Source organism: Eleutherodactylus coqui, chromosome 5, assembly GCF_035609145.1.
Source record: "Eleutherodactylus coqui strain aEleCoq1 chromosome 5, aEleCoq1.hap1, whole genome shotgun sequence".
In the NCBI taxonomy this organism is placed as follows: domain Eukaryota; kingdom Metazoa; phylum Chordata; class Amphibia; order Anura; family Eleutherodactylidae; genus Eleutherodactylus; species Eleutherodactylus coqui.
In genome coordinates, this window is record NC_089841.1 from 132,821,516 (window position 1) to 132,848,239 (window position 26,724).

Sequence of the window (26,724 nt, forward strand, 5' to 3'; positions counted from 1 at the left end):
CTTCAACAAGTCGCAGATTTCGCAGCATCTCAGCCCCGATAACAGCAAAACGCAGAGGAATAACAGTTTTGCGTTGGTTTGATTTTTGACCACTAGATGTCGCTGTAGTGCACTACTTGCCTTGTTACCATAGAGTTAAGTGACAGGCTGGATAGTCTGGGACGTTCTGCCCCTTCTACTCGTTGCTTCTGCTGTCTTCCTGTCGGCTTATGCTGAGCCAGTGCCAGTTCCGTCGTCCTCTTCCTGGTGCTCGGATGGCTCCGGTGCCCGCACCTTGTGCCCAGCAGCCGGGTACCTGCTAGTGCCCTGCAGTAATGGCTGAGCTGTGAGGCAGAGCTGCGGCTGCCACCACGCTGTATACTGCATGCTATACAGCAATGGCGTGCAAGTCCAAGGTGGCCCCAAGTGTAGACTTCGACCACAGCTGCTCGGACAGTGTTGAGTACTTGACTCTGAATTTCGGGCCCTTTGAAAGTGTTCACCGCTGGAGGCGGCTGCTGCCCTGTGATGAGTTTGTGGGGGCCAGGTAAGCCGGCGGCGGACCACCTGGAGGAGGACCTCAGATACTGCTCCGCAGGACCGACGTGTAACATTTGTACTCAGCGCTAGGAAGTGGCGTGTAATAGTGACAGAGCACACGATGGCGACCCTTATACAGTGTAGCGTCCTGAGGGATGTGCAGGGCAGAGCGCCAGCCGTGGGTTACCTGCTCCTCTGTGCCCCCTACTGGATACCCCATCCTCAGACATCCGAGCTGGAAGGACAAGTAGTGTAAGGGTGGTTGCACACTGCGATGGGGGTCCCACTTACCTGCTCCGTTCGGCTTATGGCTCAGTGTCTGGACAGAACTGAAGAGCATCAGACGGACGCCGTTGACTTTAATGGGGTCCGCGCAGCTGGCCGGCTTATGGACGGAAGGAAGAGTGCTGCATGCAGCGATTTCTATATATATTTTGAGCCATAGATGTGAAGCCGGCCCTATTTACATACCTTAGTACTCAGTGGGGCCTCATTTGGCCCCAATGACATTGGATACTTTTTACTAACGTCTGGTATTTACTTCCATTCCAGGTTTGTGGAGTCGGTAAGCCAAACCTCCCACTCCTCAATTTCTCCAGACTCTGACTCCTTCATGAGACTCGTGTTTTTTAACCCCTTAACTGCATAGGACATAAACTCACGTTCTGTACGTTCAGGGTATGTATGGAGAGAGATCGTGGGGTGATCACCCTCCACACAACGCGACTGACAACAGTTTTTTTTACAGCTGACATCCAGCGGAAACAGCTCCGATACTTTGCGCAACTTATATGAGCTGTTAACATTTTAAATGCTGCTGTCACTTCTGACAGCATTTAAATCCCCCAGCCGATGTTCTGGGGTCCCGTACGCCTTCCCCACAATGAGATCCCAGGGAGCTGCGCAGGTGTCATGGCAGCCGGGGGCCTTTTAAAAGGCCCATGCCTGTCTTAGCAGAATGCCTATCAAGCCATGCCATGGGGTGTCTTGATAGAATGCTTGCCTGATCTCAGCATGATGTAATGCTATAGCATTACATTATACTTCAGGAGCAATCAAAGCATCCTAAGTTCTTGTTCCCTGTGGGGACTAAAAAAGTAAGTTAAGTTTGAAAAAATTGTACTAATTATTAAAAAGGTAATAAAAGTAAAAAAAACAAAACTTTTTGCCATATTTAAAAAAAAAAAAAAAAAAAAAAGTATTAAATAATCAAAAATAAATATTTCATATTACTGCGTCCATAAAAGTCCTATCTATCAAGGTAGCGCATTATTTACCCCGCACGCTGAATGTCGTCAGAAATATTAAGAAAAAAAGGCCAGAATTGCGCATTTTTGCTCACCCTGTCTCCAAGACAAAATGTAATAAAAAGAGATCAAAAAGTCACATGTACTCCAGAATGGTACCAACGGAAGCTACAGGACATCCCGCATAAAAATGAGACGTCGCACAACTACGTTAACGGAAAAAAAAGTTATAGTAGTCAGAAGATGGCTGCAGAAAATAATTTTTAAAAAGTTAAATATCTTTGAAAAAAAATTAAAAGTAGTGCAGCAAAAAGAACTATATATACGTTTGGTATCATACCAATCGTACTGACCCATAGAATAAAGTTATCATGTCATTTTTGTTGCAGTTTGTGTGACGTAGAAACAAGACGCACTGAAAGATGGCGAATTTATTATTTTTTTTTCTATTTCACTCCACTAAGAATTTTTTTCAAAGGTTTTTATGGTACATTATATGTTACATTATATAGTACCATTGAAAAATACAACTCGTCCTGCAAAAAACAAGCCCTCAGACAGTGACGGTGATGGATAATTAAAGGAATTATGATTTTTTTTAAAAAGGAGGAAAAATAAGAAAACAAAAAAAAGGGCCGCGTCATGAAGGGGTTAAGTGATAAATTGATTGTAATAAAGTGGTAACATCAGGCTTTTCCTCACCATTATGATATAATAAGCTACATCCTCGTTATCAATGTTTTTGATAAATAGGGGCTTAGATGAATAGAACATGTATTTATAGGATATCTCAAAACTTTCCTAAATTCCTATGGTAATTTGCGCTCTACAGCCCCGCTTTATTCATCCTGCAAATGTCTGTCACATTCATTCAAAGAAAATGCATCGGCCCGTATGCAAGGAACATCGTCATTGGACAGTTGAGCAATGGAAGAGCGTTCTGTGTGACAAATTGTGCTACGCCATCTTCAAATCAGATGGAGGTACCAGGGTGTGAAGGATGCCTGGGAAACGCTTTTTGTCTTAAGGCCCATTTGCACGCAATGATATCTGCTTCAAAAGCCACAGCTGGAGCGATAATCGTTGTGTGTAAATGCTCCCGTCTTTTACTTTTCAGCTGAACAATGATTTTTAGGTGAGCATAAAATCCATTGTTCAGCTGGAGAGGAGATAAAACAGACAGCATGCTGTGTTTGCTGTCCATGTTGCTGTATTCTCCACGGGAGCGCTGATTACATTGTATTCAGCTTACAGCCCCGCGGCAGAACAAAGGAGCTGAATGCAGAGAACAGACTACCTTCTGTTCCCTGCATACAGCTCTGGAGGCTTATTTACATGCAAATGAAGGTGATAAGCTGCTAATGGACATTAGTGTCTATTAGCAGTTTATGCAAAACAATCGCTTAAAACCTATCTTTTGAATGGTTATCTTTGCATGTAAATGGGCCTCTAGTGTATTGTACCAACAGTTAAGTACGGCGGAGGTTCCATTATGGTGTGGGGATGCTTTACGTGGCATGGTCTCATACTATTAGTTGTAGTGATAAGAGCCATGAACACAGAGGTGTCTTAAAGTTCTAGACAATAATTTGCTGCTAATAATGTGGCAATACTCTGGAAATGCTTCCAACAAGACATCGCACCTTGTCACACATCCAACACTGTTTTACATCTGTTTGAGGATATGGATGTTCCACGATTGGACTGGCTGCACAGAGTCCTGACCTGAATCTCACTGAACATTTCTGGTACAAACTGAAATATCAGGTCAGGAAATATGAACAGCATCCATGTTCTTTGAGAAGACTCACCAGATGTTTGCAGGATGAATGGAGGGAAATACAAGCTGAAGTGTAACTGCTGAAGTGTTAGTTGAGTATCCAATATCTTTAGGGCCAAAGGTGGCATCGCTAAGCATTAAACTAAATTAAAATGCGGCAAAGTGCCGAAATTTAAATCGTGTGAAAAGATCGTGGCTATACTGCACTAATAATCACATGAACTGAATTTCAAGCTATTTTAATTGGCAGTAAAAAGCCCGTTCACAGGATCGGAGGTGCGTGTTATCCAGCTCCCATAGGAGTCTATGGAAAGCATGCACCAAATATACGTCAGGTCCTATCTTTTCTCGCAGCACGGACCTTAGATGTGAGTTTGTAAGCACATATCCTATCTTTGTTAGGTGCGAGGATTTTGCACATCAAATTCCTTCATCTGAACGGTTTTATTGGAAACCATTGGTTCTAGTAGAAGCGCTTTCTTTGCACGCCTCTAATGCGCTAAAACGAGGTCTAACAGTTGCAAAACATTTCCAATATGGCAGATCAACTTTTATACAGGTATTCGTCATCAATAAGTTGGCATCTGTCACCAAGCTGCAATTGGTCTGCAAAAATCGGTTAGTCCGGTTTCATATCTACGTGGGAACCTGTGGCTGGAGATCCCGCCGCGGATCCAGCTGCACATACCTAAAGAAAAAGCTGCAGCACTTTCTCTTCCGCTCAAAAGCCGGGCAGCTGGGCGGAAATGGTACAGACCTCATTAAAGTCAATGGGGCTACATGGTTCAGTTCCATCCAGAGACGTCCATTCGGCCATGGGGATTCCCCTTTCCTGCTCCCCAGACAGAGCAGGAAAGCAGGATCCCCAACGCAGATGTAAAACCACCCTTAACCTGCCCTTTTTGGTTGTTTCTAACCTCTACTATATGGCCAGCTTCTCACAGACCAGAGTTGTTGTTTGGGCTCATTGTCACATTACATTTTGATATGTTACCTATTTCAACAAGGAAACAAACGGGTGAGACTGATGGTCGGAGCACGCCAGTGACAGTATCTTACCCGTCTTGTGGTGTACAGCCACCTGCTGCCATATAGATTCTTGTTCCCCAACGTCATGCTTCCCAGTGTAGCTTTTTTTTTCATTAAAGGACCCATTTAAGACGGCCTTACGGCTGCATCTTGGGGCCTGTTCAGGTGCCTTTACATGGGATGACTATTGTACGAACGACCATTATCATGCAGATGATAGTCATTCAGTGGAAACCACCAGGGTGCCAAGCACCTAAAATCTAGTCAGTAGCCGCTGGTTGGACAAAAGTTGTGTAAAATCCCAGTCGTTCGTATTGGAACAACCTGCGAACGAATGTGCGTGGAGATCCCCTCTAAGAACAATATCTTGGCAAACAACTAATAAACAACCATCGCTCTGTGTAGAAGCTATCAAGTGTTGTTCATACGCATTAGCAACTGAACGGTGCCATAATACAGTCGGGTGTCCTGGACCCCCTGCGTGGTTATAATGTGCTTGTATTAACCAGAGAATAAAACCCAAATGGCAAACACCATTGTAATGAATAGGTTAAGACTGGATTCCCACATTGCGGTAACCATGTATGTCCGAAGCCCTGCCGACGCGCCGCAGCCAGCGAGCGCACGCTGTGCCTGAGCGGCTGTTTCTGACGTTTTATTGATTGACAAGCCCCGTGTACTCATAACCGTTTATTCTGTTTTACAGACGAAGCAAACATACTGTGGTAGCTTACAAAGACGCTATTTACGTCTTCGGGGGAGATAACGGGTAAGTGGTGGCCTTCCATTTTTTTTTTCATATACTTGGCGAGTGACTGTAAAGATAGACGGATGGGACGAGTATCAATCATACAACAGTTATGTATAGTCTGTTGAGACATAATTAAAGACAAGTTGAAATAGGACCATAATTTCTAGTGAACCAAGATGATGCTAAAGGCCCCTGCATTGGGGAGATGGATCAGGTATGCTGGCTTTCAACATGCCTGATTCCTTTTTTTTTTCCCCCATGGGATATGAACCACTGCTATAGTCATTGGGTCGTGGCTTACTTCCCTTCACCATTGAAAATGCAATGTTTAGTTATGGCTGGCAAATAATCAAATTAATCTGATTGTAATTTTTCTGCCATCAGAATTGTGAACTGGTGGTGGCGCTATTGGGCTGGGAGGAGTGGGGTGTGTAGATGCCGTGGTGCTGTGATAACTGGGGATAGGACAGCACATGGAGGCTGTGGAAGAGTGTATGCAGAATACATGGGGATAGGAAGGAACCGCATCCTTCATGTGTCTATTACTGAAGTTCATACCTCATTCTTTTACGTAAGGGAATCGCATGCACAGCAATTTCTTAATAAGTACTGATTGTCGGAATCGTCCAATTCCATTATAATCACTATCTGAGGCCGCCTGCAGACGAGCGGGTCGGATCCGGCAGCAAGAAATCTCGCCACGCGATCCGACCCCAGAGCCTGCAGGGACGAGCGCGTACTCACCCGCGCCTGGCGGCCCCGGCTCTTTGATGTGCCGGCTGCCGCGCAGCCGGCGCATGCGCAGACCGGAGCCGGCGGCCAGGTGAGTGCGTGCCTCGCAGAAAATTAGAACATGCCGCGGTTTGTTTGCCGCGCGAGATTTCGCGCGGCCAAACCGCGGCCGTCTGCATAGGAGTGCGTATTGTAAAGCACTTCTATGCAGACTTTCAGCGGCGGAAATCCCGCGGGAAATCCCGCGGCGGGATTTCCGCTCGTCTGCAGGCGGCCTTAAGGATTTGCTGTGCTTGCCATGCCCTTATGTGGAAAAACAAACTGAAGTTTTGATATGTTTAGCTTATTTACAAACAAAAAATAAACTAGAAGGCTGGGTTCACACAGGGCTGATTTGCAGCGGTTTTTCCGCGTTCATAGAGGTCTATGGACAAAAAAGCGCTGCGGAAAAGACCGTAGAATGAACATGCTGCATCTTTTAAAACTGCGCCGCAGTTGCATTTCCGCACTGCGGCTGTGTGGAAAAAATCTGTCCTGTGAGAACAGCTTTTTGGCAAATCTCATTTTTGCTGCATTGCTCTGCAAACGCAGCGGTTTTGCCGCAGTGCGGATATGCAACGGCAATCCGCGGCAAATCAGCCCTGTGTGAACCCAGCCGAACTGTTTTTTTTTAAGCTGCGCTTTCTCTGCGGAAATCTTGCATTTTTTTTCGCTGCGGTAAAATTGCGAGATTCCTTCTAGGAATACAAGCCATGTGACCCCCAACCTTACGATGCTTTCTGTCCTCTTCTGCAGGACATGTATTGGTCTCGTAGTGAGAACATGCACAGTGGAGATGATGGCTGACTTTCCTGCCATTAGTTCTCTGTGACCTCAGGGGAAATGCCTCCAATCACATTACTATTTTTATTCTGGTTTTAGTAGATTAAAGCTGGTTTTACAAGGGAGGATACGTTGCCTATGGTAGTAAGTGCAAGCATTCCAGTCGGCGCTCGTTAATGATTTCACAGACAGATGAATAGCCGTATTACTATGATCGTTTCTTCATAAAGATATCATTCATTGGTAGTACACATGGGGATATGCTGCCAACAAATGGGCTCATAAAAAGTCCAATCAGCCGGCATATTCAGACTGGGTGATGATGATTATGTCGTGGATTTCCTTTGTGGGTCCACGGCCTACTCAATAGGAATGTTTGCACCCTTCCAGATTAATTATGAATTGGTTGTGCGCACAAGAAGATTTCACCATTATCTCTTCAATAAATGATGTATCTTCATTGAAAACCTACATCAACAGACAGAAAAGCAATAGTAAAAAGTAGCAAAAAATGACATTGAAGTAAATAGATTTATTAAATGTGGATGTATATTCTGTGTTGGTGCAGAAATTACTGTTGTACCAAATTCTTTTGAACTGTTGGCGAGCAAATGAGTTCAGTACAGAAATCCATGAGCTAAGCGCAGAAGAGTAGCGGTAGTCGAGTGCCGAACAGGTCCCAGCATGCAGACCCTCACTAATGCTACCTACTGAATTGATTGGAAATAGATTCATTAGGTCAGGTCTACTGTATATGTAGTTTATGATAAATGAAGATGTCTATTAATTCCTTGCTTATTGTCAACAGGAAGAACATGTTAAACGACTTGCTGAGATTTGACGTGAAAGACTGTTCCTGGTGCAGGTAAAGTGCAATGCAGTGGTGGAGACAACACAACTACTCACACCTACTGTAGAAGCAGTACATTTGTAGATGAAGCTGGAGACTATCTTATCTGATTTATGGAAATATTCTTGTGCTCAATGTTCATAAGTGTAGTATGCCCATAGACGTACACTGAAGATCCACTGTATTAGATTCCCCCATCTAGTAGTGTGTTGGACCTCCGTTGGCCTTCAGAACTGCAGCAATTCATTGTAGTGTCCATCCATAGGTATCAAAGGACCTATCATATGCGAAGCAGAAAATATTCCCCACACCATTACTTCACCTCCAGCAGCCTGAACTGTTAACACCTGACCGGAAGGGTTCATCAGTTTATGCTGCTTGTGCCAAATCTGACCTTCCCATCAGCATGGTGCAACAGAAAGCCGGATTCACGGAGCGGCCAGCAGGGGGGCGGGGCAGTGTAGGAGATTTCTCTCCTCTCGCTCCCCCGCACTGCTCCGTTGAGATGACACAGCAGCCGTTCACTACTGAACGGCTGCTATTTAAACTGAACGATGAGCCTTGAGCTTCATCGCTGATCTTTTATGCAGCGTAATCAATGAGCGATAAGCTCATCATTCAGTTTAAACAGCGGCCGTTCAGTAGTGAATGGATCCCTATCCTATAATATCTCGTAAGAAAAATACTAAGGCAGGCGCACAGGCTTTGCGGATTCTCTTGCAGAATACACATCAAATTTACCATAAACAAATCCCAGATGTGTGAACATATTATAACTTATATTGTCTTGTGCTTCAAACAGGGCTTTTACTACAGGAACCCCCCCAGCACCAAGGTATCACCATTCTGCAGTGGTCTACGGAAGCAGCATGTTTGTGTTTGGTGAGTAGCCTGCTACTGCAGATATGGGACTGTTTACAATGTTTTCTTACTAGTCATTATATAGCTGTGTATACAACACATAATAAGAATACTCTGCAGTGCGGAAGTGGGATGACAGTGTGCAAATGTTTGATTTTATGCAGCCAATGTAAGTTTCCATTTTACTAGAAGAATTAATCATTGCTCTCTATGTAATCGCACATCATATCTAGCCATTTTCTGGCATGTTGTGTATTTTCAGGATATATTAACCAGAACGATTAGATGTTACATATTAGTGAATGGGAACTTAAAACACTTTCACACAGGGATTTGTAAAAACACAGCGTTTTTAAATGCATGGTTTGACAGCTATTTATTTATTTTAATCCACCCCATCATTGCAATGGGTGCTGTGGTGCATCGAAAATGCACTGAACACACGAAAATAGAACATACAGTGTTTTTGTTTTAGCGCGCATTGGAAACTCTTTGCTAAAATGCTCATCTTGAAAGCCCCGCTGAAGTGAGTGAAGACTCAGTACAGAATTCTTAGTGGCCGTGACACACACATTAAATGCTGTAAAAAAAATAAAATTTTATTAAATTACAGGTACATTAACAAGGATCTTTTACAGTTTGTTAGAGCCACAGCACAGGGTAGCTCAGTGTTTGCTTACTAAACTTATTTCATAAGCCACATTGGTTGGAAATACTTGTGTTCAGGGGTGATTTTTTGAGAACGTTTTGGAAACATTAAAGGAGATGTCCCGAGGCAGCAAGTGGGGTTATACACTTCTGTATGGCCATAATAATGCACTTTGTAATATACATTGTGCATTAATTATGAGCCATACAGAAGTTATAAAAAGTTTTTTACTTACCTGCTCCGTTGCTAGCGTCCTGGTCTCCATGGTGCCGACTAATTTTTGGCCTCCGATGGCCAAATTAGCCGCGCTTGCGCAGTCCGGGTCTTCTGCTGTTCTCTATGGGGCTCCGTGTAGCTCCGTGTAGCTCCGCCCCGTCACGTGCCGATTCCAGCCAATCAGGAGGCTGGAATCGGCAGTGGACCGCACAGAAGAGCTGCGGTCCACGAAGATAGAGGATCCCGGCGGCCATCTTCAGCGGTAAGTATTGAAGTCACCGGACCGCCGGGATTCAGGTAAGCGCTGTGCGGGTGGTTTTTTTAACCCCTGCATCGGGGTTGTCTCGCGCCGAACGGGGGGGGGGTTTAAAAAAAAAAAAACCCGTTTCGGTGCGGGACATCTCCTTTAAGTATTGCACAACTCAGGAGTTTTAGCTTGAATGAATACAGCTTTAAAGTGTCCATTTTATTCAGTCCACAGCCTGTAGTAGGGATTAGTGGCATTAGAAGGAATGATACAATGATATACAATTTGCTCCTTCCATAGGAAGTTAGAGCTCTTTTTTTTTTTTTTTTTTTTTTTTTCTTGCATCAGTAATTCGTTTTAACTGTATGTATAACTATAGATTTTAGTCCATTTGAGAACCAATGCCAAGTAGTAATTAACGTCTATCCTCTTGTCTAACTTGGGTTGTATGTCTTCATTCCCAGGTGGCTATACTGGGGACATCTATTCCAATTCCAATCTGAAGAACAAGAATGATCTTTTTGAGTACAAGTTTGGGACTGGCCTCTGGACAGAATGGAAAATAGAAGGCCGGTTAGTAGATATTAAAATACACAGAATCTATAAGGCATAGCAACACATGCACCTATCTCTAATTATACGTTCTTTTTCAAAAAAAACCCCAGAAAAATCAAGGCCTAGAAGGATTTGACGTTTTGCTGCAAAACACGGCTTGCAGTTACATCTCGGGCAGATACACAAATGATCACAGTTGTGGCGTGATTAGATGAACGATCATGTCACCTGAGACACTAAAAGTGGTTCTACCCTTGACCTATGAATAGGCTCTCAGAAACTGTTGCGTAGTTTTGTTGACCACTAGACCTGTGTCTATGACGCAATCAATTATATTTCACCCAGTTAACAGAGTTTGAGATGGGACACATTATTGGAATGCAAGAAGCTGGAAGGTCATATTGACAATTTGCCCACCACCTGTTCCGTTCTGACCAGACTGCTAGAAGGTGTTGGGACCAGTAGATGTGTGAGTAAGACACGCAAACAAGGCGACAGTTCAGGACACCCTTTACAGACCACCATTAGAGAGGATCGTCTAAAAAGCATAAGCGGCAACAACTGTTTTGTTGTCCACCACCCAGAAACAGGTGGCACCATTGTTACAGGTCTCTGTGTCTGTTGGAGCCATTTCCTTGGCTGAAGGACAAATGGGGGGGGGGGGGGGGGGGGGGATTTGTTAAGAATTCCAGACTTATTTTATCATAACAAAGGTAGTGTATTACAGGTTTGAATATTGGTTTGATAATGAATATTATTTAGATTTGATTAAGTTATGATATTTGACAATATTATGAAATCTGGTAAGTATTGGAAAGAATTTTGAGAAAAAATATTATTTGGAGGCTTACACCATGTATCCTATATTTCTGGACATCTTCTGTTTATATAAATGTTTTCATTAGAGATAATCGTATTAACCACTTTGTGCCATTGAGCCATAGTTGGGGGTCGTCTGTCCGTCCATCTCATCAATATCATATTGCGGACTGTAAAGAGTGCCTTATTAAGTAACATTTGTGTATGGTGATGCCATTGTTCATCTAGAAAATCTAGTAAACTTGTGTGTTTTTGGAACACTGAGTTTGACTAATTGGCTAAGTAGACCCCTTACATCATTCAAAAAAAAAATCAGCCTCGGATTAAACGTCTGATATTAGGGCTGGGTTCATATGGAGCAGAATTGCTGTGGAATCTCCGTGTGGACCCTCCACACGGAAATTCCGCTGCTTTTATAGTAGCAGCAAAGTGGATGAGATTTTGAAAATCTTGTCCACATGCTACAGAAATAACCCACATAAAACCCGTGTGGAAACTGACTTCCGGAGTAGAATTCATATCTGCAACATGTCAATTGTGTTGCAGTCTCCGCTGCAGAATTCGTGCTAAAACCTGCGCCAAATGGTGCTGGTTTGGAGGCAGGCATTCTGCAGTGGGATGCCTGCTGTGGACATTCTGCTGGAAAGCAGCCCTGTGTGGACCCAGCTTAAGGCTCTTTTACACACAACGATTATTGCTCAAAATTCGTTCAAACGAGCGAAAGTGAGCGATAATCGCTACATGTGAAAGAAAACTATCACTTACTTGTCGTTGGAGGTTGTTTAAGCTGAATTTTCTGTCAGCTTAAACAACCTCGTTGGCACTCGCCAGCTTCTCGTGCTGTATGAAATCTCCCCACAGGAAATGCTGAGCAAGAAGCGGAAGAGAAGCCCGCCAGCGGCCGGTACGACTTTCAGTTTGAAAGGACTGCACGAGCGCTAATGACCTTAGTGGTGACGTCAGCGCTCATGCAGTCACTAAAAGGGCCTTAAGAGATTGGTGGTCTCTGCATTTCATGTAATTTAGAAGGGGTTAGGTAACATTGATGTATGTAAAATTCAATAAGTTTGTCTCTTCCTTTATGCTGTACTAGTAATCCCATGATGCATCAGCACAGCATCACATGACCAGCTAGAGCTGCCTGCAGGGGGGGGGACGCAGTTTATTTAGGCAAACCTAGACGGTAATTGTAAACCACCATAAGTGTTTCTCCCCTTTGGGCAAACTGGGCATGTTAATAGTGATACATTCACATACACTTTTACCACTGGATAGAACACAATGAGTAATGGTTTACATAGCTGGTTGCATACTTATTGTATTGACATTAGCCGATCATAAGCCTATGATAAGTGCTGGAGGCTAGCAGATTCTGGACTGTGTAACTAAGGACCATTTACCCTTTATCTTTGCCTGTCTACAGTGATTGTTCACTTGTATATATTTAACCAGACATGTTTTATCCTATACTGACCTATTCAGTTTTGTGAGTTCAGGGATAGGTTACATTGTACAATAGATCATCAATAACTGACTCGGTGCCCTTTTTTTTTTTTTTTTTCTTCAGATTACCAGTCGCCCGGTCAGCACATGGAGCTACAGTATACAATGATAAACTATGGATCTTTGCTGGATATGATGGAAATGCAAGGTAATTAAGCATTGGTATATCTAATGGCCATTTTACACAGGCCAACAGTCGGGTAAATGACTGCACAAGCGCTGACGTCACCAATAAGGTAGTTGGCGCACGTGCAAAGCATTTACACTGACAGATTTCACCGCTGGAACGCGGACCTCTTGATTACATGGGAGGTGAAGCAGGGAGCATTTGCACAGAACCATCCAGCAATGGTTTTTATGCCGACTAAAGGTCGGCATTAAAAACCTGTGAACGAAAAGTGAGCGTTTTTTTTTTTGTGCATTTACATTGCACGATTACCCCTCAAATTTGTTAGAATTTTCAGTGATAATCATCTCGTGTAAATGGCCCATAAGTGAAATGGTATAACAGACAATGTCCTACAAAAAGTAATCCAGATACACCAGGCGTACAAAATCAAGTCTGTAGATGGCAATGTCTGCATTGTAAAAGTAAACAAGATGCTCATAATACACATTCGACCAGGGCCGTGTTCATCTGCGCTCCGGGAGCTCTGGACTAAATGCTGCCGCATGATGCTCTATTGATCCAGGTAAATTTCAACCCATGTGCCAGAAACTGAACAGACGCCATTATAATTAGTTGGGTCTGTTTGGCAGCATATGCAGGATCCAGCACTTCTGTTTATTTTTTGTTTGGCTTCAAAGACCGAAACAGCAGGAAACATTTAATGGTCATGTGAATTTAGTCTTATCGTGATGGAGCACCAGCTTGCGCATCTACAGCTGAATGATTGTGGCACTCAAATAGACTTGAGTAGGGTTAACTTCACATGGCTGTAGCTGGCTCAGCTCCCTGAAGACCCCTAAAGGCCCATTTACACAAGCAGATCGCTCAAATGATAGTTTGAGCGACAGCTTTGAGCGATTATTTTGCATAAAAAATAATTCGTATTTAAAGGGGTTGTCCCGCGAAAGCAAGTGGGTCTATACACTTCTGTATGGCCATATTAATGCACTTTGTAATGTACATTGTGCATTAATTATGAGCCATACAGAAGTTATCAAAAGTTATTCACTTACCTGCTCCGTTGCTGGCGTCCTCGTCTCCATGGTTGCCGTCTAATTTTCGCCGTCTAATGGCCAAATTAGACGCGCTTGCGCAGTCCGGGTCTTCTGCTTTTCTCAATGGGGCTCCGTGTAGCTCCGCCCCGTCACGTGCCGATTCCAGCCAATCAGGAGGCTGGAATCGGCAATGGACCGCACAGAAGCCCTGCGGTCCACCGAGGGAGAAGATGCCGGCGGCCATCTTCACCGGGTAAGTAAGAAGTCACCGGAGCGCGGGGATTCAGGTAAGCGCTGTCCGGTGTTCTTTTTTAACCCCTGCATCGGGGTTGTCTCGCGACGAACGGCGGGGGGGGGGGGGGGGGGGTTGGGGAAAAAAAAAAACCGTTTCGGCGCGGGACAACCCCTTTAAGTAGCTACTCAGCTACTTAAATACCAATTATGTATGCAAATGAAGCCTTCCCTGAATGCATCTAATAGCCGGAGGCTATTATCTGTGCTCAGATCCTTTGTTCTCCGTGGGGAAACAATGCTATCAGCACTCCCCCCTGGAGAGCTACTGATAAAAGTGAGCAATGATTTTTAGGTGAGTTTGATTTTAAGGATCAGCTAAAAGTGCCCGAAAAGCGGGTGCCCCACGCCCATTTACACGCACCAATTATCACTAAAACGATCGCAGATTAGCGAATTTTTAGCGATAATCGTCTACTGTAAATGGGCCTTAAGAACCTGTGCATTGTACATGTTTTGGGAAGCAGAGGGAGAATGGCCCAGTAATGTTGGGCTCCTCTGATACATTTTGATAGTAATTTGGACTAAACACATAAAAAAGTAGCATACATTGTGCATGAGTTTATTATACCAAAACACACTGTAACTGTTATAGGTTATAAATGCCAAGTACAATTTTGATGATTACTTTTTTCATCATGCTGGTTATCTATACTTTAATTTCTTGCCCCTTTTTTTTTTTTATTTAGGTTGAATGACATGTGGACAGTCAGTCTGCAAGATCGAGAATCCGCAACATGGGAAGAGGTAAAATGGAGACTATTGTTTAGGGCTTAATATTTGTACTGAAAATATATAGGATTCTACAAGGATGAGGTACATAAGTCAGTGTGTGAGCTGCATTATTACACAACTTGTTCCTAAAATAGATGCCTGTAACCATTATTGGAAGTAACTAAAATACCCAGAAATATATTCTATAAAGCGAACAGCAGTGGTGACACCTCAAACCTCGTGTAAGCAGGATATTATGGATGGTATAGGCTGCTGAAACTACAAACACTGCGCAAATACTTGCAAATTAACCACGCAGGACAATTAGAACTGATAAGAACTATGCACAGTATGTAGATGCCACTATTGTGTTCCAAATTTCCAGCAGTATACATTAGGCCGCTTTTACATCTGCGTTGGAACCTCTGGTCAGAGGTTCTGTTGCAGATCTGGCTCAAAATACCAGCTCTGAATGCAGCACTTTTTCTTCTGTCCAAAAGCCAATGCAACTGGGTGGACAATGGACGAATCCCATTATAGTCAATGGTGTCCCTCCCGGCGCTGTTCTGCCGCGGGGATTCCCCTTTCCTGCTCCCTGAACGGAGCAGGAAAGTGGAACCCTGAGCGCGGAAGTGAAACCACTTTTTAGGCCTCTTTCATACAGGCTACCATATCGCGAGATTTTGTAGCGATGAGACATCACTACAAAGCGCATGCATGTGAAGCCTATTGTTTCCAATGGGTTCTTTCACATGAGAGATGTGTTGTAGCCTGAAAGAACCCATTGAAAACCATAAGCTTCACATACATGCGTTTTTGTAGCGATGTTGCATTGCTACAAAATCTTGCAATTTTGTAGCCCGTGTGAAAGAGGCCTTGGGCCTAATGCTCACAGGCGGGAACTACGTGGCAAGATTCCATACAGAATTTCCGCCGTTGCGAGCTGTTATAGGATTGCATACATGCACGCAATCCTATGCAGACAGCTGCGACTTTTGATCACGGAAAATCCACGTGATAAAGAAATCGTGTTATGTTTTATTTCTGTGCGAGCCTCACATTGCCGCGTCATCGCTGATGTGCCAACTCTGCACTGCGCATGTGCGGCTGTGCGCCAGTCGGCACATCGCAGGGAGAGAAGATGGCAGACGGGTAAGCGAGAGGTCAATGCAGGGGAACGGGTCGCATCCTGCTGTGAGAATCTCGCAGTCAGAATCCGTCCGTGTGCATTAGGCCATAGACAAATAGTAATGTGGAATCAATAATGTGTTTTAACTGAACCCATGTAATGTGTATTTCAGATTGAACAAAGTGGCGAGATCCCACCCTCCTGCTGTAACTTCCCTGTGGCTGTCTGTAGGGACAAAATGTTTGTCTTCTCTGGTCAAAGTGGAGCGAAGATCACAAACAACCTTTTCCAGTTTGAGTTTGAAGAAAAAGTGTAAGAACCATAATTATATTAATATGAAAATAATACGAAATATTCTCATTGTCAAAGAGAGAATCAAACAACTAGAAGAAGTTGTCGTTTTGCTGCAAATCTTGGCATGCAGTTACATCTCAGGCAGATATGCAAATGATTAGAGTTGTGACGTGATTAGATGATTAAAGGAGATGTCCCGCGCCGAAACGGGTTTTTTTTTTTTTTAAACCCCCCCCCCGTTCGGCGCGAGACAACCCCGATGCAGGGGTTAAAAAAACCACCCGCACAGCGCTTACCTGAATCCCGGCGGTCCGGTGACTTCAATACTTACCGCTGAAGATGGCCGCCGAGATCCTCTATCTTCGTGGACCGCAGCTCTTCTGTGCGGTCCACTGCCGATTCCAGCCTCCTGATTGGCTGGAATCGGCACGTGACGGGGCGGAGCTACACGGAGCTACACGGAGCCCCATAGAGAACAGCAGAAGACCCGGACTGCGCAAGCGCGGCTAATTTGGCCATCGGAGGCCAAAAATTAGTCGGCACCATGGAGACCAGGACGCTAGCAACGGAGCAGGTAAGTAAAAAACTTTTTATAACTTCTGTATGGCTCATAATTAATGCACAATGTATATTACAAAGTGCATTATTATGGCCATACAGAAGTGTATAACCCCACTTGCTGCCTCGGGACATCTCCTTTAACAGTCTTGCTACCTGAGGCTTTGAAAGTGGTTCCACCTTTAGCCTATAAAAAGGCTCTCGGAGGATACTTGTGTGGAGTGAACCTTGTTTTCCGCTTGTGTAGAGCTAGTTGGCCACCAGATGCCTCTGCGGTGCAATCGAAGAGATTACGCCCAGTTTGAGTTAGGGCACATTATTGAATTGCGAGAAGCTGGATGGTTGTGTTGACAAATTGACACCGCCTGGGCTGTTGTAACCAGACTGTTACAAGGTGTTGGGACCAGTGGTTGTGTGAGGGCATGGACACAAGGTGTTTGGACTCAAGACAACCTTTACAGACCACCAGCAGAGAGGATCGTCTGATCATCTGACAAGCACGAGTAACTTGATCTGTTTTGTTGTCCGCCATGCAAAGACAGGTGGCACCTTTGTGACAGGCTGCTGTGTCTGTCGGCACCATTTACTGACATTTGCTTGAAAAAAATTTGTTCCCACGGCGCCCATTAGGTGTACTGTCTTTGACACCCACCGTCACCTCAGGGTTCATGAACAATGAAACTGAACTGCTATGGAATGGAACCAAGTTGTTTTCAGCTATCAATCCAAGTTTAATTTGGGCACAGACAACAGCTGTGTTTGGAGACCAGTTGTTTAGTCACACAGCATTGAATGAGGATAGGTCATCAATAGTTTAGTGCTGCAAAACCCTGTTATGGGAGAAAGTCTAGGCTTTTACACTCTTACCTTCCCGTCATTATTTTTTTTTAAGAGACAAATAGTTTTACTGAATATCTGTAGTAATATGATATCTGTGTTGGAACTAGTACAAAGCAATCATTACAACTGCCAAAAACTGTGGAACCATACTAGAGGGAAATGTTAAGGCCCATTTAGACAGGATGAATGTCGGGCAAACGATGCCCGACACTCGTCCCCGCACATACTAGTTCTCGTGCTGCTGCACAGGAGCAAGTATTGTTGGCTCTCAGCGGGAGAGTTTATGCAGTATAAACAGTGTAAATAGCAGCTGTTCAGTACTGAATGGCCACTATGTTAAGTCAATGGACAGCGGCGGGTGAGTGAGAGGAGAGAAATCTGCTGCAGCCTACCCGCCCCCATGCTGGCTGCTCTGTAAGCGAGCCATCGATACTAGCTCCTGTGCAACGGCACGGGAGCGTGGACACACAGGGATGAGTGTCAAGCATAGTTTGCCCGACATACTTCCTGTCTAAATGGACCTTTAGCACAAAAAGAACGGTCAATAAAAGTCCATATCTAATCTTTGATGCTGTTCACACAGCTGGATGCGCATTCCTACTGAGCACTTATTGCGTGGATCACCACCACCTCCACAGAGGCGTTACGGACACACAATGGTGGCCTTTGATCGTCATCTCTATGTATTTGGTGGAGCTGCAGACAACACTTTGCCTAATGAACTACATTGCTATGATGTGGATTCACAATCCTGGGAGGTAATACAGCCCAGTCCAGACAGCGAGGTAAGAACTGCAAAAGTCTCCTGATTAATTATCAACCCTGGGGTGCATTTACACGGGTGATTTTAGAACTGCCGCCACATGTGTTTTTTGTTTTGTTTTTTCATTTTATTTATTTTTTCACACGTGAAACCTGAATTTACAGCAATGCGATGCGACTTGCACACAAAACATCGCACTCGCAAGCGCAATTTCAGTCTGAGTTTCTCAGATCTATATTACACTTGTCTATGTAAATGCCCCTGTGAAACTATGCCCAATATCGCTCTCAGGAACTGGCAATTTCCTGCGGATGTAAGGCATTTATTTTATGTCAAATGCCTCGCATCACTTCAGGAAAGTAGGGATCCTGAAAAAAGCACCGGAGGATCGGCAGGTATTTCTTATTGTGTTCAATGGGAAATCCTATTGCACTCACGTGCAGTTTGCACACCATGCAATGTTTTTCCCGTCCCCATTGACAACAATGGGCGAAGCGTTCCGTGGGAACTCCCAAACATAGGGCATGCTGCGACTTTACTTTTTACCGCATGCACAAATCTCGCACAATTTTCTTGGGCCACGTGAAAGCAGCTTTAATCAGTGTTCCTTCCTAATTAAATGTCAGACTGCAGGGAAAGATTGTCCTAAGTGGTTGCCGGTACACACAAGATAGCCCTTGGTCGAGCGAGAGTTTGGCCGACAGCTATCTCTAAACCCTCCACCTCATACGTAGGTATGCACGGTTCCATTGAGCATACATGTGCCATTTATGTAGTGAGGATCGGGCAGCCCAATCCTTATCTGCCATTGGAGAGAGTTGGGAGGTTGCTGTTCGCATTAGATGATTGGTGGGTTCCAATCTATAGCTTGTCCTTTGTACAATAACAGATGATAATGCAGCATTTTCTAATACTTGTTTCAGTTACTATCATGCTGCAGTTGTGTAAGAGAATGATTGTAGTGTAGGACTTTGCTAACGGAGAATAGGTCATCAATAGTAAAAGTCACAGACCTACTCTTTAGTAGTAGTTTATAGGCTGTGTGCATGTGTGACAGATTGAAAAGCTGATGTAACTTTATATCACAGAAAAAAACGGAACTCAAAAATTCACGATCCGTTGATTACAATTAAGGTGAAATATCCCAAACCTTTCATTACAGCTGCCTAGTGGGCGTCTGTTCCATGCGGCGGCTGTTATTGCTGACGCCATGTATATCTTTGGAGGGACTGTGGATAACAATGTCAGGAGTGGAGAAATGTATCGTTTTCAGGTAAGTGATGTGAAGAGGGTATGTTCAGCCTGATGGGGGGAGAAAGGGTAGCCTATGCTTATTTCACATTCTTCATTTGCCTGTTCGTTCCATTTTATGAATAAATAATCCAATATTAGACAAAGGCATCAAATAAACCAAACAAAGTCACAACTGCTCCCAGAATAAGATAAGAGCTGAAAGTTGTTAAGGTATCTGCCAAATCAGAGTCTCCTGGAGTCTGGTCAGGGGTTCCTCCGAAGACAGCAGCAACAAGCTGTCACTTATACAGTAGGGATGGCAAACCGACTTCAGCTCGCTCATACATTCTTGGCATGGGGGACAGGCAAATCAAGGCCAACATATTACATTTTAGAATGCTTACAAGCTTCATATACAAAGCTTTTATGAATGTGAGTAGGGAATAGAAACTTTGTTTATGGGGTTGGTCCATATTAATAAGTTTAGATTGTAACTCATAGGAGAGTAATGAGATGGAAACGACTGCTATTCTCAAGTAACCTTAATGCTTTTTCATGTGTGATAGAAAAATTACATCTGGTTTCTAGTAAGAGGGGTTTTTACCAGAATCAAAAGTTATACCTATCCACAGGAGAGGAGATGCCTTTTTGCAGATCTCAATGCTAAGACCCCCACTGATCCTGATAATGGGAGTCTCTTGTCCCACATCCTCTTCACTGTGGGCTTACTGCTCCTACCACAGTGAGGAGGCGACTGAAGGGAGCGACAATTGCACAAGCTCACTGACCCGCCTTTAATTTTCAATGGGACTGCGCGGATAGCTGCATTGAAATGAAGGGAGCACCAACCGTGCATGCTTGACCAGCGTGCCATTCACTGTGACATCACTGCGGGTGGGAGAAGCATTCCTGCAGTGATGAGAACAGGAGGGCATTAGATCTCCGTTCTCAGGATCAGTAGGGATCTCTGTGAGACCACCATCGATCAGCAAGTGATCACCTATGCTATGGATAGGGAATAACTTGTAATTCTGGTGCAACCCCTTTTAATAGGCATTCTACAATAGCTAGTTTACATCCGACTGGACAAACTTAAGTCTAGATCTTACGTTTAAGAGGGCTGTTCTTCTCCACATAGGTGACATTAATTTAAAGAGCTTGTCTTCTCTAAAAACCAACAGTATAGCAGTCAACTGATATTGATGGAGGAGGTTTCCTCTGGCCAAACATTCTCCCTGTTGTAGCCATTACAGAAGAAATGTAGTACTGCATGATACCCGTTCTCATGGGCCAAGTCTGCTCCCGAATTACAATGCCTTCAAACATCCATATGACTTTACAGTTTATGAAGACAGAGAGTGGGCCGTTCCCAGTTCTAAAAGAAATTATTTTTATGTAGAAAAAATATATAATTTACCTTTATTTTAAACCGATTGTGTTTTTTCTATTTTTTTTTCACCACCAGTTCTCATGTTATCCAAAATGCACTTTACACGAGGATTATGGAAGATTATTTGAGAACCAACAATTCTGTGATGTGGAATTTATTTTGGGAGAAGTAAGTAGTTGCTTATAAAGCAGTTTTATCACATTTTATTAGTGATTTAATAGCTATATATTGTAAAGCAGAAATGGACTTTCACATAAAACTGTAGTCTAGTTGCTTTGAAGAATTTGTCTGATGGGGTGGAAAAGTACCTCCACAGTGCCATCTATTGGAAGGGGACTTCCCTACTAGTCAGAATTTGACCTTTCAACAGGCCTTGACAACCTAACTTAGGATATAAGCCAAACCAGAGTCTCCTCCAGAAGGAAAAGACACCATCTGCAGACGGGTTATTTCATTTTTCACCCAGGAGCACTCACTAAGCCAACTTGGCGCTTTCCTTAGGGAAAAACTTTATGCCCCCTATATGGCAGGGGCAAGTTAGTGAGGCCGGAGAATCATAAGCAAAGTGAACCAGCGAGAATAAAATTTAACCTTTTCCGAATGATGGGTGTTTGGCCTTATGCGGAGAAAAAGTTAATCTTTTGGAATGCTGTTATTGAGCCATATTTTTGTTTTTTCTTTCTTTTTGTGGTTTTGTATGCAATAAAGAAAATATCCTTAAGTGTTTATAGTGTTAACCAGATTCAGGGAAACCTCTAAGTGTTGTTTTTATAGCAATTGTCAAACAAATATTAGTTTTAGTAAGTAAGTTTATCCGTAAAGTTGGATGCTATAACTTCACAGTTGTCTTCTAAACACCATGTGTTCTCTCCACCTTCACACTAAAAATGAAATCTAGAAAGAGGAGCGAGTCCGGGGACACATCTCTATCATCACCGCTCGATGTAAATATCTGCGGAAGAAAATCACTCAGGCAAGAGAAAGGCAGCGACAAGTAAGTGCAGTATTACAACTATATAAGATACTGTAGATTACTCTTTGGAAACTTCTAAGGGCCAATGCCCGTGGCCGTATTTCCACCGCGTGAAATCCGTGGCGTTATGCCGCAGCTATTAGGTTCTGTTGAGCCTAATGACGCAATGTTCATGCTGCGTAATTCCGCAGCGTGAAATAAACTGCGGCGTGTTCTATTAGCCGCGGGAATATGCACGGCCAGCTTCCATTGTAGTCAATGGAAGCCGGCCGTCACGCTATACTGTCAGCACAGCCAAAGTATCGTGTGATTATGCGTCCCTGCCCACCGTCAGCCGTGTCATGCGCATCAGGCGGAACGTGCACAGCAGGTTCGGGAGATGGGTATGGGGTCTTTGGGGGAGGCGCTGTGAGGACTCCGCTGCGATATTCCGCTGGCAGAGTCCGTCACGGCCGTAGGCATTAGCCCTAAAAGGGCAGAATAATCACTGCAATGTAAGCAAGCAGGACAAGCTTGGTAGTGTCTGTTCATTGAAATTCTGTTACTATTGTTTTCGTTAGTGCTGTTTGTTCCATTACCATTTCTGGTAATTCTTTACAAGCTCAGCTGATTAACCCCTTGGTGATGGCCTCATTACCTTTTTTATGCCCTAGCTAACGGGGCTTTAATACTCAAGGACGTAAAAACATGCATCCCCTGTTATCCAGTGGGTAACGGCGATCACAGAAAAGTTGTAAAAAGTAAAATAAGGATCCATGAGGGGAGGTAAAAATACTCACCCCCGTCCTCCGCGATGTCACGTGACGATATGGTCCGTCCAGGACGTCACGCTGCCTTCTGCACATGTGTGCACCCGACGGAGTCGTCGTGTGCGTGCACAGAAGGGCTCGCACCCCCGGGAGATTTAAAATCCCTCTTCTTCCAGCCAGCATGTGCAGCCTGGAGCAGAGAGATGTCACTAGGGACCGCTGTATGCAGTTCCCAGTCACATGATCACTGTTATCCAATGGATAACAGTGATCATGTAAAGTTAAAAAACAAAAGTTTAAAAGTTAAAGTTTCATTTCCCATCACAGATCATATCTGGGAGGGAGAATGAGACTACGTACTTAAGGCTCCCAGATTTATCCGCAGACCTTACACCGGCTTCTGCGCATGCGCCAGTTGCCAAAATAGCGGACGCATGCGCAAAAGCCACAGATTGCATGGGTAATTTAAAATCTCCCTGCTCCTGGCTACCAAACGTAGCCGAGAGCCTGAAGATTTCATGTGGTGCTGCGGTACGCGTTCTCTGGTGATCGCCGCTATCCAATGGATAACGGCAATCACGTAAAAGTAAAAAAAAAAAAGTTAAAATTTCACCTTCCCTCACAGATCCGATCCGTGAGGAGAGGTGAAATTACTTGCCTAAGGCCTCCGGCGATGTCCCCCGATGGGATCTTTGTCCGCGGACCTTTCCCCAAACTTCGGCGCATGCGCCCTTTGGCAAAATGGCAGACTCAAGTGCAGAAGCTGGGGAGGGCCTGGAAATTTAAAATCTCCGTGCTACTAAAGGTAGCCAAGAGCCTGGAGCAGTGACTGAGGGCCGTGGAGAGCGCTCTCTGAACATCTGATCCCCGTTATCCAACGGATAATGGCAATCACGTAAAAGTTAAAAACAGTTTAACTTCAATGCTCCTTTCTGTTTGGGCCCCATTGTGCAGCCAAACATAAGATTGGGGCTACAGTGGGTATGTTTCTGAACACAGGACAAACAGGGGTATTCATTTTGGGGTGCAAGTCTTCATTCATATGTGTGCTGTACAAAAAAAACTGTTTTTAAAATGACAGAATTGCCCAAAAAAATGAAAATCGTATTTTTTTTCCTTCTGCTTTGCTTAGATTCATTCAAAAACTGTGGCGTCAAAATACACAGTACATCTCAAGATGAATTTGTTAAGGGGTCTAGTTTTCAAAAGGGGGTGATTTGTGGGTGTTATCCGTCGTCTCGGCCGCTCAAGGGTTCTTTCTACAAGTGGGCAATGGGGCCTAAATCAGCTTTAACCAAAATGTCTGTTCTGAAATTCACCAGCTGCTCCTTTTCAGTTTGAGACGCATTGTGCATACAGATATAAGATTAGGGCCACAACAGGTATGTTTCTGAACACAGGACAAACAGAGGTATCCATTTTGGGGTGTAAATCCTCTTTTCATGCGCATTATAGGATAAAATGTCTTTAAAATGACATATTTGCAAAAATATGAAATTTTATTTTTTCTCCTCTAAATTGCATTAATTGGTGTCAAAATACTCCTAACCCCCCTCAGTGAATACATTAAAGGGGTTGTCCCGCGCCGAAACGGTTTTTTTTTTTTATTCAATAAACCCCCCGTTCGGCGCGAGACAAACCCAAGGGATGGGTTAAAAAAAAAAAAAGGTTTAGTACTTACCCGAATCCCCACGCTGCGGCGACTTCTTACTTGCCTTACCAAGATGGCCGCCGGGATCTTCACCCACGATGCACCGCGGGTCTTCTCCCATGGTGCACCGTGGGCTCTGTGCGGTCCATTGCCGATTCCAGCCTCCTGATTGGCTGGAATCGGCACACGTGACGGGGCGGAGCTACGAGGACCAGCTCTCCGGCACGAGCGGCCCCATTCACCGGGGAGAAGACCGGACTGCGCAAGCGCGTCTAATTGGGCGATTAGACGCTGAAATTAGATGGCACCATGGAGACGAGGACGCTAGCAACGGAACAGGTAAGTGAATAACTTCTGTATGGCTCATAATTAATGCACGATGTATGTTACAAAGTGCATTAATATGGCCATACAGAAGTGTATAACCCCACTTTCTTTCGCGGGACAACCCCTTTAAGGGGTGTAGTTTTTAAAATGGGGTCATTTGTGAGGGTATCTATCATTCTGACACCCATGAGCCTTTGCAGTCTTGGTTTGGTGTAGGAAAACAAAATGTTCCTCGTAATGTTAAATTTGTACGTCTTTTAAATGGTTAAAAAAAAGTATTTCAAATGTGTAAACAGATGGAAATGTATATATTAGTGTATAAATATACACAAATTCTATTTGTCTGTTTTTACCACCTAAATGAAGTTCAGTATGTGGCGGAAAAACAATGTCAGAATCGCTTGGATATGCAAAACCTTTACAGAGTTATTCTATGTTAAACTGATGTACGTCAGATTTCCAAAATTTGGCTCCGTCACTAAGGCGCAAACAGGCTTGGTCACTAAGGGATTACAATAGAATTGTTTTGTGTACCATCAGAAAGAAAAGCAGGAACCGGAAGAAGATGGCCAAAGTGTGCAGCTGAAGCAGGAAAATGCAAGCGGTCCCCAGAAAAGTAGGTGTCTTCCCATGCTAGATGTCATCATCCGAGATGCAGAAGCTCGGCCATTTGAGCTGCTTATGCAGTTCTTATACACAGACAAGATAAAGTACCCACGGAAAGGTAAGTCTGGCCGTGTACTTACAGCTGAAAAATAATAGCAGTCGTTGCGTCTCGTAGCTGGCAGTGATGCCATTAAAAACTAGGATTTTAACTGTTCTCCTTGTTGGGATGCAACGACGTATTAATTCGCTGCACCAGTGAATGTATGAGGACCTATCAATTATGTTAACAGGATTACTGTTCCAGTAAGGAACTTAAAAGGCTGGGCCCTAGCAACTTTACACGTTTTATGGTCCTACTTATTTTGTCGGGCTGCAAAAATTATTTTTGTTGCGTTTTTGTTTTCTTTTTTGTGACTTAATAGGGTTATTTTTTTAATACTGCTTTTCAATTTTAATTTTTCTTTTTTTAATTAGAGATAATATGTACAAAAAGTTAAAAATAGTGTGACGATGGTCACTGGCAGAGCTGGTCTGCGGTCTGCTAAGGCTGCATTCACACGAACGTATATCTGCTCGGTTTTCACGCCGAGCCGATATACGTCGTCCTCATCTGCAGGGGGAAAGGATGGAAGAGCCAGGAGCAGGAACTGAGCTCGCGCCCTCTCTGCCTCTTCTCCTCTGCACTATTTGCAATGAAAGGAGGCGGGACGGAGGCGGGGCTAAGTTCCGAGAATTAGCCCTGCCCCCGTCCCACCTCTCCCCCATTGTAAATAGTAGAGAGGGGGCGGGAGCTCAGTTCCTGCTCCTGGCTCTTCCTTCCTTCCCCCCCCCCCCCCCCCCCCTCCCGCAGATGAGGACGACTTATATCGACTCGGCATGAAAACTGAGCCGATATACGTTCGTGTGAAAGCAGCCCACGACCCAGCATGCCATGTGGGGGATTGCCAATGATCACCAGGTCCAATAGAGGAAACTGCCACTTCCTCTGTTCTCATTAAGCCCTCATTAAGCATGGTGTAGCCAAAGAGATGGCAGAAAGCTGGATTTGACAGCTGAGCATCAGACCTGCTCCTGCTACATTACAGGAGCTTTAAACCTGCGCTGTATTTTTTACTATCAAATGAAATTTAAGACCAGGACCAAATATTTGATACTTATGGCGCTTGGTCCTTAAAGGGGTTGTCCCGCGGCAGCAAGTGGGTCTATACACTTCTGTATGGCCATAATAATGCACTTTGTAATGTACATTGTGCATTAATTATGAGCCATACAGAAGTTATAAAAAGTTTTTCACTTACCTGCTCCGTTGCTGGCGTCCTCGTCTCCATGGTTGCCGTCTAATTTTCGCCGTCTAAAATGGTCGAATGGCCAAATTAGACGCGCTTGCGCAGTCCGGGTCTTCTTATCTTCTCAATGGGGCTCTGTGTAGCTCCGCCCCGTCACGTGCCAATTCCAGCCAATC

General features: G+C 44.2%; 1 protein-coding gene across 1 annotated transcript in view; it reads left to right on the forward strand.

The window, feature by feature from the left end:
* The first annotated feature begins 212 nt into the window (after positions 1–212).
* LZTR1 (leucine zipper like post translational regulator 1) overlaps positions 213–26,724 on the forward strand; it is a 42,187-nt gene continuing 15,675 nt past the window's right edge. The window contains exons 1-13 of the mRNA XM_066603174.1: positions 213–526; positions 5,282–5,344; positions 7,689–7,745; positions 8,533–8,612; positions 10,168–10,276; positions 12,645–12,728; positions 14,725–14,782; positions 16,051–16,190; positions 18,154–18,355; positions 19,496–19,606; positions 21,032–21,124; positions 21,855–21,950; positions 25,197–25,380. Coding sequence (XP_066459271.1) covers positions 378–526; positions 5,282–5,344; positions 7,689–7,745; positions 8,533–8,612; positions 10,168–10,276; positions 12,645–12,728; positions 14,725–14,782; positions 16,051–16,190; positions 18,154–18,355; positions 19,496–19,606; positions 21,032–21,124; positions 21,855–21,950; positions 25,197–25,380 — 1,426 coding nt within the window. The 5' untranslated portion in view covers positions 213–377. The remainder of the gene's footprint in view (positions 527–5,281; positions 5,345–7,688; positions 7,746–8,532; positions 8,613–10,167; positions 10,277–12,644; positions 12,729–14,724; positions 14,783–16,050; positions 16,191–18,153; positions 18,356–19,495; positions 19,607–21,031; positions 21,125–21,854; positions 21,951–25,196; positions 25,381–26,724) is intronic.